The 15,602-nt window shown below is 44.3% G+C and overlaps 1 protein-coding gene across 1 annotated transcript; it reads right to left on the bottom strand.

The window, feature by feature from the left end:
• Window positions 1-375: 375 nt before the first annotated feature.
• LOC144160828 (uncharacterized) lies at window positions 376-13,077 on the bottom strand. Its single transcript, XM_077691971.1, has 3 exons — window positions 12,799-13,077; window positions 10,814-10,977; window positions 376-557 (listed from the first exon to the last, which is right to left on the bottom strand). The coding sequence occupies exons 1-2, from the start codon at window positions 13,051-13,053 to the stop codon at window positions 10,831-10,833; spliced, it is 402 nt and encodes a 133-aa protein (XP_077548097.1). The 5' UTR covers window positions 13,054-13,077; the 3' UTR covers window positions 376-557; window positions 10,814-10,830.
• Window positions 13,078-15,602: the final 2,525 nt, after the last annotated feature.

Genomic DNA, 15,602 nt, shown 5'->3' with positions numbered 1-15,602 from the left:
GCCCAAAGGTTTTGAAGAAGACCCACTAAGTTGCCGCGGTAGCTCAGTGGCCGTGGTGTTGTGGTGCTGAGCCAAAGGCCGTGGGTTCGACCCCAGCCACGGTGGCTGCTTTTCTGATGGAGGCAAAAAAGTCCGAATACACGTGACAAGATTTCAGCGCATGTTAAATGCCCCCAGGTGGACAAAATTAATCCAGAGCCTTCCACTACAGCATGCCTCATAGCCCAGGAGTAGCTAATGCACGTAAAACCCCACAATTATTAAATTCTGCTTTACATAAACAAAACATTCAGCAATATAAATTTAGGCAACATGGCGTCTAAATGTTTTGAACACCCCGTGTGTGTGACCCTTGGCGCAACAGAAATGACAGAAATGCAATCTAAATCGCTGGATAGGCGCCACACCCTACCACGGTGTGTTGCGCCAAACCTGCAACGCACACCCCTGCTCTGCAGGAAAGCAAGAGCTTGCACTCCACGCACTCGACAGATGTGGTAGTAGTCGGCAGCAAGCATCTCGCGCTTCGCCTCGCAGCTTGCTGTCAGGAACAGGTGCTGCAAATACAATTTACAGTTCCACTAAGGCACAACAGACAACAAAAAGGACTAATACAAAAAATCTGCAAGTCTTTGTATTCCTTTTAGCAATCAGCATCTGTAATGGTCGAGGCATTTGATGTGGTAAAGGTTACCGACATGATTTTACAACGCAAACGACAAGGACTAAGAACACTTCAGCTCGGAAGACTGGTCAGCACCTGCTGGTGCCCTTGCATCCTTTCTTGCCATCCGTGCTGCGAGTTCACTGTTGGTTTAACTTTCGTTTAACCTTCTTGTTTAACCTTGAAACCTGTATAACCTTAAAACAATGACTGTAATTCTTTTTCGTTGGTTTTTAAAGCGCGAATGCAGAATTTTTAAACAACTGAACTCAGAAACCATTATCTTTTATTGATATGCAAAGTCTGCGGTCCAGAAAACCTTGCCTACGGATTATGGGGTAACGAAATGCCAAAACCAAACTTTTGCACGGCATCCCAGATTAATTCATTTTTATGAAACAGCCAAAAGGTGAAGAGGAAGAAACAACCTCGCAACCTACACCACAAACGCTCTGCATTTTAAGCAAGCAAGGGTACATACGGCGTCCTCAAACGTGCAATAATATAACAAAAGCTTCGCCCTCTCTACGACACTTCATCACTATGCGCCGTTCATTGTTTATTTGGAGGTGCGACATAGGCACTTTAGTTTCGCTTCAACACACACCGAGCGTCTGCACCACGATGCACACCGCGAGATGTCACTCACTACACTTGTAGAATTACATCATACGCTGACGCAAGCTTAACCATCACTTTTAACGCAACCAAAACGAGGTTTTACAGAATAAAAAGTTAATATAAAGCCACCACGTAGCGGGTTCACCAGCCCTAAATTACGCGGAGACAGGCAATGGCCATAGTCATTCAAGCATTCGTAAGTGTGCAGACCACGACACCGGGGGGATCATCTCGAGAATTAACAATGAAATCGCTCCAGCAAAGTAAAGTGCAGAGATTCCGAAGATGTGAAAACGTTAACGAAGTAGCATGAAACAGCGGCATCGTCTTGATCTTCGAACCAACCAAGCTACGGCCAGCGAACGTGCGGCACCCTGCATCAGACACGCCCAGTAGGCGACACGCTCATTTTAATTGGTATTGGCATACTGCGCAGCTTAATTTCCGGCAGCTAATAGACTTAGAGGTTAGAATGACTTCGCGTGCGTCATTTAAGCGGCGACACATACGCCACAAATAACAACTCTACTCCAATTGCGTCCCATCGACGGACATGTACATGGGCGCCGCCATCTTGGAAGTTTGTTTACATCAGCGTCACCATACCAGTATTGCAACTTCGTTAAATACAACGGCGGACATTTTAATAAGACCTTGGCGGTGGTGGTAAAAACGTTATTTATTTAAAGCGAAGACCTTGATTGGTATGTGAGTAGCATTAGGTGGAAATTCGCACGTATTTCGTTGGAGCAACGCGACATGATCCCAATATTTTCTTAATCGCACTACCAAAAATACAGATGTTTATCAAATGTTTACCATATAATACTTGCTTTAATTGTGTGGATTTTGTGTCGCTTTAGTTATACTGTGGCAAACAAGTCCAATAATATTTCAAGCATACTACCTAGAAACTCGTGAAGCTTATGGAAGCATTTTTTTTACCTGCCCGTTTGAACTCTTTTTGTTATGTGCCTTCCAAGAGAGGCATTGGTACCGCTTTTTTGCGCGTGTGTGGTTTCCATTTGTACTTCCAGCACTGCTTGCTACCAGCTTCGGTGCATTTATTGCTCGCAAACAACAAACTTGTGCGTGACTAAGGAAGCCTCCCTGTGTTCTGCAGTGAGTTTCACCAGTTTCTTCAAACACTTGCGAAATCCGGAGCAGTCTCTCTTAATTCATTGTGCACACAAACCAAGCAATGCTGCCTCCTGTTTGAGAAGCGCTAACACAAAGCAGTAAATATTACTACATCAGGTTCGAGGTTCACGAGTAATGTTGTTGTGGGTTCAATACAATAAAAAAGGTCACACCAAGAGCCGTTGCAAATGCCTGAATTTCCAGTAGTAACAAGGTTTACGTTTTGTTAAGATCACGTGACACTGGTTTGTTTGGATGGAAAAAGCGCTTCTTGATTTTTCTTGGGTTTCTAGACAATATCAACTTGTGTGTTCGTAATTTTTGTTGTGGTTTCTGTTTGTTGCAGTTCTTGTACGTGCCTGAATGTATGTAATAGAACACTTCCTCTCACAGCTGATAGGTTGAAGTTGAAGTTCTACATGGTATGTAGTGTTTTGACTAGAAGTTCTATCAATAATTTGTTCTATCAATATTTTGGACGCCTTCCCATTCACTACTCAGTGACAATCAAGGAGCTTGCTCTGGCTGCTTGATTGTCCGAAGTTTTGCAAACTGGGCACCGTTGGAGGATGACAATCGGGCAGATAACCCTCTTACTATTTTTAGTAATAGAACGCAACACCAAAGGCTATCTTTACACAATTACCTGCCAGGAGCTGACCCTATCTCAAAAGAACAAGAAGTTACCCTACGTCTACTCTAAACAAACACGTTCCCACACCTCACGATGCTACACGACACTTACTTCACACTCTACACCCCACCCCCCCCCGTGCAGATGTGCTACTGTCTATCACATTGTGTGGAAGTTCCAGAATAACCCCGACATGAACTCAATACCCAGCCATACCTACAAACAGTGGGAGTGAACTTGCCAACTTTGACCCGACTTTGCAGCTATGGCTGACCGAAAGGGTGAACGCGGTGGGTAGAACCGACGGAGTCCTGGATAAAGACCCAACCCCCCTACCAGACCTTCAGTTGAATGCAGTTTTTCATCCTAACCCTCTACTTTTACCATTCTTAACCTAACAGAGACAAGCGTAGATTGCTATAGAGAGAAAAGGAAAGGCAGGAACGGTTAGCTTGCTATAAACTGCTTACAGTGCGGTGGCCTCGGTTCAGCCATTGATAACGTGACGACATTCACCATCGGTGGTCTTTCAAAGTGCGTTTTTCACCGTATACTTAGCTGGTGCCTGTGAACATCAGCGGATGACAGAGTGGCTTGATGGGGGAACTGCTGAAAGCTTTGCAGAAACTTACTCCACCCCGGGGATTTCCCATAAATCTGGTTGATAAACACCGGTCCCTTCAGGCGTTATTCTGTCACAAAAGGCCACAGTGGCCATCAGCATCATCAAAATAAATGTTTCTACTGATTGTTGGTTGCTCAGATGCATCCCTCCGTTTAGCAACTCAGGAAATATGCCTCTTGGTATGTCTTTGAAAGGGTATTGGCTGGCCGCACGTTTGTAAAATCTCATCACCTCGCTTGCTGCCACCTCTCACTACCACTTTTCCTCCGCAAGTAGACTAGAAGGTTCGCTGAGTCTCCTGAACGTGTACTTTTGGCGACCATTCAGAGGGTTTAGGAATTCATACTGCCCCCCCCCCATACAACTTTTTTCTCTGCTGCTAGGCAGCGGTGACACGTAAAATTGACAGCGCCAAATTTCAGTAGTTCAGCTGGCATGACGCTGCAAATTCAGTTATGCTCACTTCTGCCAATTTTCGCACGTACGCTAGTCGTGGCCACAATGTGTACCGAGCAGGGTACACAGAAGGAAAAAATATCGCCATCTCCCCGAAGTGAATGATGATGAGAGGGGCGAAGCTAAAATGGTTATCGGTGAAACTGCGAACCATTCGCCCAGACACCATGCAAAAACTCGACACTTCAGGCCTTCCACCGCTCCGTTGACAACCCCGTCGATGACGTCGATGTTTGTGGTGAATATGTAGGGCTTGTTTGGGACAATGAGAATCTCCATGGGTAAGTTGGTGAATTCGATGTGTGACATTTTAGCCACCATGGCCGTCACCTTCTGCAGAGCGTCTTGTGTCGTGTACCCACCCCCAGTACGTGTCTTGAGCTCGCAGGCGACGACCAACAACCTCTTCTTCTTCCTCTCGTCCTTGTTGGGTAGCAACGAACGCATTGAACGTTTTCACCTCTTCGGCCAATCTTTGGTTGGCGAATCCCTAGGGGATCCTGCCACAATCATCATTATTGTGCCATGTATGGGGACGGGACAGAGCCCGAGCGAGAGGAGCTTTGCCCCTCAAAAAGTCCTTCAAGGGCACCTCGCAGCCTTTGTGCCCCAGAGTAAGCTCGCGTGATCCTCATGTAGAACCTGACAATGATTCTAATGTTACACCCTGTTTGATAGAGAGACCACTTTCTTACGTGGTCAGCATGCCCGAATGCACAGAAATTTCTACCAACACTTTCGCTCCTAAAAAAAACTCCACCATCAAAGGCTCGTCTTAGTCCTCTCATTACTAATTGTGGGTAAGCTTCATCCCACCCAGTAGCCTCGATTCCCCAGCCTTTGCCGCAGAAAACATATAAATTCACCCACGTTTCTTGGCAGAAAAATAATAAAAGCTGCATCGTCCATTACTGATTTCGTTTTTGCCTCATTTGTTCTGTGTGCTACAGGCTTTAAAACCCTGCCTATTTCGTTACCTGTTAACCTGCAATATGTGTGCTTATGTCAACTATTGTTTTGTGTGCTTGTTCAGGCGCTTTACTTGTTCAACTAGATTTCTCGTGTAGTGTCATAGAAAGCTGCCTTTTTATATTACCTAGCCTTTTTTAATGGATGGACTCATTGGGTTAACACCAAAAGCTAGATGCTCCACTTATTAGTAAGGATGATTCTGCAGAAAAATGCAGCATGTATCATAATTGTTTTGTAGTGAGGAGAAGTGAAATGAACTGGGTAGTTCAAATCCTGCGTAGGTATGCACCGTGGAAATCGTGGGGCAAAATTCTCCAAAAAAGGGGTGTAGTTTTGAAACACCTTCCTTGCAGCCCTACTCCTGGCACTCCCTGCATGCTTTTCTGTCTTTTTTCCGCCACCCAAAACGACAGCCCCAACCCATGAACACATATATTTGCGTGGTACTACTGCGGCGTTTCAAAACGACACCCCCTTTTTTTGGAGTGAAAAGACCCCTTGCTGGCTCACTTTCAGCAAACTGTGCTACAACCCACTTCTTGCATCTACAGCTCAGTGCAATTAAGCTGTACTTAGGGTACAATTAAACTGTACCTGCCCAGTTTTCGACCGGCCCAACTCTTTGTTTAATCAGCAGGCTGGTTGCTCGTCCGTACTTAAAACCAGTGATTATTTAGCTGTTTTTTTAATATCGTGCGCGATTACTTTTTTTTGCATTTTAGGAGTGTGAATTCAGCAGCTACAATGATCGACAGGCTGCGCAGAGACATGTGAGCAGAGAAAATATGTGGGTTAGCGCCCGAACTAGTAACCACATAAAGCATTTGCAGTTTCTTTTTAGCGCAGCACATTCAGAGCAATAATGAGAATCTGTCACTTTCCGAAGAAATGTTAGCTTGATTTCTATTTAGGAAATCACTACAATAAATGACATTTTATTAAAAGAAAACACATGGTACTTTCCTTTTTTCAACAACAAATTGAACTGTCTGTATACCAACTCCCTGCTTTGAAGGACACCCCTCCGCCCCCCGCCCTTTTTTTTCGGGGAAAAATGGAAACCCCAACTTTATTTCAAGAGGTTCGGAACATGGTGGATGATGCCCCATGCACGCTGGCCAACCATTGATGTCGACAGGACAGTTGTGGGTGTGCAGTTTAAGTGGGTTCTGTCATGGCCACCATGTACACACTTAATGTGTTTATCACATCTCTTTGTGAATACGTTGCTTCGTCATTATTCACGAATCATCTCAATATGTACTGCCACCCCCTAATAGTTCATTTTTTTACGTGCAGTTAGCTACAAAAGAGATGTTTTAAGTAAGCAGATGGACATTTTAAAGCTGCAGACTGCGGCAGCACTTTCCTGACGGACCCAAAATTTCAAGCAGAAGAATTCTTCACAAACATTTCATCAGAGGCTGAACAGACAGCGAGACAACAATAGGTAGAGAAGTCCGGGTCGGGGTACAATTTTTGTTATGGTCAATGCCCACAAAACCCAAAACAAATCTGTAGCTTTCAATCATGGCACCATGCATGGACCAGCTGCAGTCACTCCAGGCCACAAACTGCTAGCAAGAACAATCGACTTGTCTTGCTACGCAAAATGACAATGCTGGCCAACTGGGAGTTGCCATAGTGTGACAAGATCACTGACCAAACACGCCTACAAAACCAGGTAGCCTGCGCAGGATTTGTGCATGATGAATGGGCTCTGTTGTTACTTTGTAGTGTAATAAACCTAGCAAGCTTGATGAAGCAAACATATCTCCACAGTAGGTGTACAATCGGTATTTTGGCTTTCAACCCTTTGCTGACTTGCTTGAGGGCTGCTGAAAATGCATGTATGACTAGCATACTTGTGTAAAATGTAAGGCATGCTCACTCAAGATGAAGAGTTACTGCAGTTATTCAAGGTAACGAGGAATCAAAATCAACTGAAGTTTATATTATATAGCAAAGGTACAAGAATTACAACGAGTAGACCGACTCACAGTACATGTGAAGAGCAAAAATTTGCAATCGCTTTTCCTGCCCTAACTAAGTTAACACAGCCGCTGGTTATCAGCTATTTGTGGGGTCTCGAGAAAAGCTTAGTGTACAGTGCTCACGGATTGAAACACGACATTGCGAGCACGTGGCCGCCGGTACATGCAGTGCCGCTCGTGGACGCCCGCTGAACCTTTCTGTTCTATTGTTGTATACCACGAGGATGAGAGCGTGTTGACCGTAGGCTTGCTGCTTCAGGTTGCCAATGAGTGGGACTGTGGTTCCCCGCAGCGACAGCGGAGTGCTGCGAGCCTGGAGCGCTGGAACGCGTTTTTGCGCCGGTGGACCATGCAGCCACTTCGTCTGCTCGCGCGCTCTTCTTACGCGTGCCCTTCCGATGCGACACATGCGCATGCAAGGCACGGTCACGCTTATCTTAATAAAACGACGTCTGCACGTCTGTGTCTGAACATATCATTTACACAAACTTAATGAATCATCCACAAAGTGATAACAGAGTCTTTTAATGCTTTTCTGGTCATGAAACTTCATTATCACGCTACGGGAGAGCTTCGTACACTGCCGCGCCTCGGAGCTGGTGTTGATCGCAGGGCAGCCGGGGGCGTGGTCAGAGCGCATTTGGCAAGGAACGGATCACGGAGTAAGATAAAACAGACGCTCGCCGCCTTATCAGGAGTGCGTTTTCGCTTTACGTGTCGTGGGCTGCTCAAATAAACTTATATTGTGAGTGTCGAAAAAAATTGGTGTAAACAGGCATGCCTCTACTGCGTTCCTGCCTGCCGGTCTCTGGCCAGTGGCGTCCGGCCGATGCCCTCTGATCTGCGGTGGCGCCACTCGCGGTAGCCTTTGTCCCCGCACGAAACTTGGCCGGGAGTTTCATGACCAGAGAAGCATTGCAGGACTCTGGTAAGAACTTCTTTTCTCCATTGCAACACGGTTTCAGGGCGGGTTTTTTGTGCGATACACAACTGGTCGAGTTTTACCCACGACATTGCAGCTTCTATTAACTCATGCCTTCAGGCTGACTGCATATTTCTGGATTTGCAGAAGGCATTTGATTCCGTGTCACATGTGTTGCTGTTGCAAAAGTTTCGTTGTCTTGATATCCAATGTGCTTTTAATGTGGGCCGAAGCGTACCTTTCTGCAAGACAGCAGTGTGTGATTCTGCATGGTGTGTGCTCATCAAGTGTCGGTGTTTTGTCAGTATTGCAAGGGTCTGTTTTGGGGCCCCTGCCTTTTCTCACTATTATGAATGATATCTCCAACAATATCTCTAGCCGTGTTTGATTGTATGCTGATGATTGCTGCATTTGCGATAACATTACCTGTGAAGTGCACACCGTTCAATTGCAGAATGACCTGAGCTCTGTAGTTTCTTGGTGTGATTCATGGCGAATGACATTAAATCTGTTGAAGTGTACGTTGGTGAGATTTACAAACAAAAAATAGCCTCGGATTTAAATTACGTCATGGCCAGGGCTACCTTGCCTGTTGCAACAGAATATACATATCTAGGGATAATCTTTTCTGGAAACCTCTCTTGGAGTGCTCATATTCATTACATGACATTTAGGGTAGCTGTAAGCTAAATTTATTGAGGCGCAATTTTAGACAGGCACCAACTAAGTTGAAAGACACACTATACACGTCTTGTGTGCGTCCCATATTAGAATATGCTTGCAGTGCCTGGGACCCCTCAACCAAACCAAATATAGAAGCTCTTGAGCGTATACAGGCACGAGCAGCACGCTTCACCATAAAATCAGCCAATATTCGTTAAGGATTACAATGGCCTCTGCTAGCAGACCGGCAAAAATACATAAGACTGTTCCTATTTTACAGCATATTCATGTGCAGAACAGGCATTGAAAAGGGACAGTATTCAAGACAACCTGCCTATGTGTCACCCCGTACTGACCATTCTTTAAAACTGCATGAATACACGTCCAGGATCAACGTATTCAAATATGTCATTTCGACAGGGATCACGCATGGGTGGAACGGCTTGCCAGAGGAAAGTTTGTCGGCACCTCCTTCATCTTTTGTTAGAAATTTGCACATTTGTTTGTTGAACTAATAATTCCTGTACATTTTTTATGTGCTCCGTTTTTATTGTGTTTTTTTATTAGCCTGTGTAACCGATAGCACTCTTGCATTTACAATGTGATGCCGTATTTATGCCAGTTAAAATCAACACTTTGTTGTTTCAACTATACAGGCTTTTACCCGCAACCATTTTGATTGTTATATCAGCTGTACTGTATTCTTTTGCTTGTTCTCCCCCCTACAATAATGCCCATGAGGGCGATGTAGGTACCTATATAAATAAATAAATCATCTTGGCCAGTCAATTACTAGGAAATACTTTGCATCACTTACGTAACTGCCAAAGAAGTTTTGTACTTGTCTAGCTTCCCAAGTCACACGCATCCTAAATATGCTGATTAATTTTGGGAACAGCTTGGAAAGTCCGCATTGCTGTACTAATCGCACTTCACCGGGGCCCTGTGGCACACATGAAGCTGTCTTAAAGGCCAACTGCTCTCAAAATTTCGACCTCTTGAAAATCCTATTTCCGTAAAGCCTGCTTAAAAAGAAAGCAACATGCAGCATACAACAGCTGAAATACGCGCGTGGACGCCGCTAGCGGCCAGCAAAAATCGGTGATTTTGAAACCGAAACCGAGGAGAGCGAGGTCATTGCAGTGATGTTGCAGCCATCCAGCAAGCGGCTGGACGGTCACCAGCTCGGGAGAAAGTCAGCACGCAAGCTCTGCAGAGCTCGACCGGTTCTCCTATGTGTTCTCCAGCTGCGTGGCTGGCCAGAGGAAGAAGACCACGTCGGCTGGACGCCAGAAGCGTGTCATGGCTGTTTAGACGATCCGCTGGCAAGTGCACCGTAGTCTGCGGCGGAGCTTTTTTAAACGCTTCTGACTGATTAACGAGGCGTTTCATGGGGATACCACTTGCGTCCCAGCTGATTTGGGGGTACTTACTATGCATTACAAATAAATTTGGTCGAGGTGAAATTTGAGTGCAGTTGGACTTTAAAGGATATCTGCCGTTCACATCTTCAATGTGGGATGGAAGCTAAATTATTTTTTGAGCCTCGTCCTTGACTATTATGGCTTTATGCCAAACCTTTCACTGGTGCTGTTGTGCGTGCTAATAGTTGTTGTGATGTTAAGGGAGGACCTTGAACACTGGTCTTCCATAGAAAGTCATTGGCATTACAAGAGAGCATACAAAATGCTTGAGACAAAAATGCCACTTGGAACACAGGTAAAAAAAACATTATGTGGAAATATTCCCAAGTGGTCTGAGTTATTCCATAGCCCTAAACCATGGCACTACATATGGCTTTAGTGTGTAAAACCATTAGGTTTTATTTTCACACCATTGCATGTCACAAAACATAAAATCAGGCGGAAATCTCTGCAGTTTTGTGTACCACACACTGAAGTACTATAACCAGAGTGGAGAAATGGTACCAAAAAGCCTGACACTTAAATGCGACCTCTCAGCAGTACCCAAAGGAATTTAATGTCAATGAGATAGATACTAGGTATATTCAGACAGGTTGAAGATCATCAATAGTGCTATCGGTCAGTGGTTCTAAAGAAGAGACATAGCTTTAGTGAAGCAAGTCATGCAATGGCAGCGCATATTTTTGTAAAATTCCTACGTCAACATTGAGAACCGTCACACCAAAGGGGGCCAGTCGTCGCACAAGCAGGCGATTTGGTGGAAACGGTCGGCTTCTTTTGCAGACCCGGGCTGGTCACCCCTTGGAAGAATCCTGTACACAAGGACATGCTCTGCCCACTGATGCACGCTTCTGACCAGGTTCTGCAACAAAGGCACGGTAGTATTCGCTATAAGTGATTTAGCAAGTAACTCAATAGTCTATCCCTGTAACAGGGCTTGCTTTACAGTCTTGCATGTAGTAACAAAACACGTCTTTTGCGCATTATAGATGTTAACGCTCACTTACACAAGCTATTTACCTGGTAGTAGACATTGTCGGCATTGGTAAACAATTTATTTATTTATTTATTCATTTATCCACATCGCCACTACTGGCATTACAGGGGAGGGGTACATACATGAAAAATCCCAACGCAAGCAAAAAACAAAGTAACAACGTTCAGTTTACACTAATACACGCTCCCACACATTTTCACAAATCCTTCGCAAACGCTTCATTATCAACAATACTGACTGTTGCAGAAGGCAGGGCGTTCCATTCTCGGATAGTCTTGGGAAAGAAAGATAACTTAAACAACTCACTTTTGCTGCGATATTCACGTACTTTATGGTTGTGGTCATGTCGCTGGTATGTAGTGTGGGGAAAGTAAATACTTCTTGCGGGGTATCCTAGCTTGATTGTAGTAAATATTATAAAATAACTTTAACCGCAACTTCTTCCTTCTTAGTTCTAGCAATTTCCACCCCAAGGACTCTTTTAAATTAGTCATACGTTGAAGTCTTGCGTAATTTCCAGACACATAACGAACTGCCTGGTTCTGTACTTTTCCTAATTTTGTTTTATCCATTGCTATAGCAGGTCCCACACAGTGCATGCTAATTGCAATACTGTTCTGACGTAGGTTTTATTTAATAGCTGTCGTGAACGTTGGGGGAACTGTTTGGTGTTTCTACGCAGGATTGCCAACATACCACAGGCTTTTGAAGTTATAAAATCAACATGCAGATGCCAGCACAGTGTGGGAGTAAGGAAAACGCCAAGATACCTAAATTCACTAACAGTTTGGAAAGAATGCCAGTCTATAGCGTAAACCATTTTCATTGTTATATCAACTGTACTGTATTCTTTTGCTTGTTCTCCCCCCTACAATTATGCCCATGAGGGCGACGTAGGTACCTATAAAAATAAATAAATGCCAAATAAATAAACGCCAAGATACCTAAATTCACTAACAGTTTGGAAAGAATGCCAGTCTATAGCATAAACACTTTTCAAGGCGTTTCTTTTCTTCGTAAAACACATGTGTACAGTTTTTTTCAGGTTTAAAGTCATGTGCCACTTGTGATACTACAGCTGAATGTTGTCCAAATCACGTTGTAACACGCGGCTATCCTCGACATCTTTCACTTCTCGGTACACTACACAGTCGTCTGCGATTAAACGCGTAGAGGAGCCAATTTCCTTCAGCCTTAGCCACAGGCGGCGACAGCGGCAAATGTGTGCTGCCGTTGGCAATAGAATCATAAGGATAAGGGAAGACCCCCCCTTTTTTTCCGCCTGAGCTAAGCGACAGCAACCGATTGCATGGGCGAACTGTCGCTGAAGTGATCCCGATCGTGAAACACCGCCATGTTCAATCTCAAAGGTTACGCAGGCGGACGTTACATCAGAACCGATTAAACACGACACAGCATCACATAGCAACTACCTAACTTATGTACCTTGTAAGCGCACCTTGTAAGCACAATGCACCCTAAAACTGACCTATGGCGTACACAGCGCACGTCTCAGCAGCAGCAGCTGCAGCAGCAGCAACAACCACAATAATAAACTAATTCATAACAATGAACAGTTTTAGAAAACGTTATTTCACGACGGCAGCGAGGACCCGGCCAATCCGAGAACGAACGATTGACAAGTGTTTTCACATGGAAAACGCCGCGTAACGTAAAATGTTTTACCTCCAGACGTTCGCTGATCGCCGTTGGTGATTTATGCGGCCCGATCCCGAATAGGTCATTGCCGCCGACATAAATCGCGACAAAATCTACTGACAGCAGTTGCAGCCCAGCTAGCAGCTCGGGCAACGTCTCGGTAGTTGAGCCGCCGAAGCTGAAGGTCATCAACTCGACCGTAGACCGCAAAGGTATACGGTCCCGGGCCATAAATTTAAGCTGGCTGTCTCCAACCGCGGCTCCGCGAATTGTCGCTGCCATTTCCAACGGTGGAGCTTCGCAGATTCGTCGGGACAACGGTTGACACAGTTGAGAGGCGCTGGCTCACTCCGTACTGGCCAACGTTACTAGACGGTGATGGTGGCTGTGCCCTTTGAAACGGGCTGTCGCTGCTCTCAAACCAAGCAAAAAAAATGCGGGGCTGGATTCAATGTTTACAGCAAATTTGCCCGCTTATGTTGACGGGATTTTGAGACAAGAATGTCACTGTTTGCAGCATACGTAAGTGCGTTTAGGCCGATTTGGCGGCGGTTGTGGTCAGCTTTTAGTCGGATGCACTCACGGCAACGGTAAAACGTCTGTTACTCTGACTGTGCTAAAAATTTTATAATAAGGTTGTGTTTAGTGCATAGCGAAGGAGAACATATGGAATTACCCTTGTCATCTACTACAATTTATTAATTTATTGATTGATTGTAAGAATAATTGTAAGGTTTAAGACAGAAGGCAGGCGATTAGGCGCGCCGTAATTGAGAGGCCCGGAATAATTTTATCCGCCTGGGGATCTTTAATAAATTAACGTGTGCCGAAATCGCTTACTCACAGGCATTTGTGCTTGACGTATTTATCACAAAAGCGGTCGCCGGGAACGGGCATTGAATCCGCGCCTTCGTACTTGGTACCGCAACGCGTTAGCCATAGAGCCACCGTGGTGGGATCGCGACATACTACTGCATTACCTAAAACTGCGCTCGTATTATCCACCATCGATTGTATTAGACTGTCTTAATCAGCTTGTGTGGACAATGTAACTCCAAACTTAGAAATATGCCGCGTCTAGAGAGCGTCCGACAATATTAGAAACACTCCACTATATCGACGTCCACCAGCGTTTTATAAGAACATTGCCGCGTGTGGCAGTACATCGCTCAAGATTGCGTTAAGCTAGGCAACATAACCTAAACCTAACACAAGATAGCCTAACGCTCACAAAGAAATCATTTCAAACACCCAAATTATTCTAAGACAGAAAATATACACATCAAATAAATAATAAAAAACCCCGAGGCAAGAGCCGGCCTCGAATCACCGACTTTGGGATCAAGAAGCGAAGCTTGGCTAAGAAGCACTACACTTCTAAGACGGACTCTGTGGCCACGCTCACCTAGTGTGAAAAATAGTATGTCGTCCGACGGGACTCTAGCCATGCCTGCACACATTTGTTAGAGTGTCGTCGGACAGCCCTCTATAGACTGCGTTATTAATAATACAAAACATAATAATGAAGTGTATTTGTAAAGTGTGTTTTAACTGTGACTTGTTACCATGCAATGTTACCATACAATTCAACAGTGAAAAAGGTCGTTCCAGTCCTCAACACAGCTAACCTAAAGTATCCCGTTATATACCATTCCTTCTTACTACCACACGGCTTGTGTAAAATAATAAATCATATCAATTTTGTGACACAATTCTTTTTATTAAAATGAACAAGTTTCTTCACTCTTCCCGGCATAGTTTCCGTAAAACTTCGTCTTATGAAACTCAACTGCAAATACTTGCTCATGATCTGCATGAGTACTGTGACTGGAACCTCCAGACTGATGAAACCTTTCTAGACTTTGAGAAAGATCTTACAAAGTTCCATGCAAACGCCTGTTTTTAGAGTTTGCGCATTTGAATCTGTACCCAAAAATTATAGGTTCCATATCAAGATTACTTGCTAACCACTCTCAATTTGCCGCAATTTCACTTACTGCATATGTTCAATAATGAAAATAGTTATGATTATTGGCTTTTTTTTTAATCAGGGCGTCGCTTTTCAGCCACCGACTTGCCTGTGTTATCCCGTTTCGTAATAGTGGGTACCCCTATGATCTTTCTTGGGGTATCTTCAGTTTTAATACCTACAACCAATTACCAATGCTTGCATTTTTCAAATCACTACGCTTGCCCATGATTGTGCCATTTTTCGCAAACATACTAACCGTCCACACAAAACTGCGCTGCAAAACGACCTCAACCTCTCACATAATGGTTTGACCTTTGGCTATTGAAGCTTTTCCCTACGACAATCAATCTCGTATCTTTTAAACCCCAGCGTAGTCAATTTATTTTTCTGTAGGTAACTTCTACATCTACATCTGGACAATTTCTTTCCTTCAAGTACCTAGGTGTCACGGTATCCAGTGATCTTTTGATCTTTCATGCCGACACCTATCATAAACATTATATAATCAGCCGATTGATCTCTAAAACTTTTAAATGGTATTTGCATCTCGTTGCGCAAGAAGTAAATCTTCTCTCGTACAACTCTTTTTTAGATATATGAGCTAGTATATGTTGCGCCCATCTGGAGTCTGCACAGGGCATAGTTCATGAAAGAACTAAAATCCTATTAAAACTATGCCACTCAGTTTATATTCTTCGTGTTCATACGTATTAACCGCATCATCCCTAAACATCGAAACTGCTCTTGATAATAATTCCGTTTTTTTGCATAATCAGCCTCGGATTGCTGCACATGTTGGTCCACATCTGACTCAAACAATCACCCTCTATCATCTCTCCGACGTGCATACGTGACCGCA

The sequence above is a fragment of the Haemaphysalis longicornis genome, unplaced genomic scaffold (genome assembly GCF_048455015.1).
Source record: "Haemaphysalis longicornis isolate Haplotype H1 unplaced genomic scaffold, Haemaphysalis longicornis Haplotype H1 scaffold_11, whole genome shotgun sequence".
Taxonomy (NCBI): domain Eukaryota; kingdom Metazoa; phylum Arthropoda; class Arachnida; order Ixodida; family Ixodidae; genus Haemaphysalis; species Haemaphysalis longicornis.
The sequence above is the reverse complement of the archived record's forward strand: the minus strand, read 5'-3'. Positions and strand labels throughout refer to the sequence as shown.

Excerpts from the sequence above, each read along its gene's own strand:
- LOC144160828 (XM_077691971.1), bottom strand. The coding sequence starts at position 13,053 with ATGGCAGCGACAATTCGCGGAGCCGCGGTTGGAGACAGCCAGCTTAAA. Across the intron at positions 10,978-12,798 it reads CGATCAGCGAACGTCTGGAG|AACCTGGTCAGAAGCGTGCA; the intron begins GTAAAACATTTT and ends CCTTTGTTGCAG.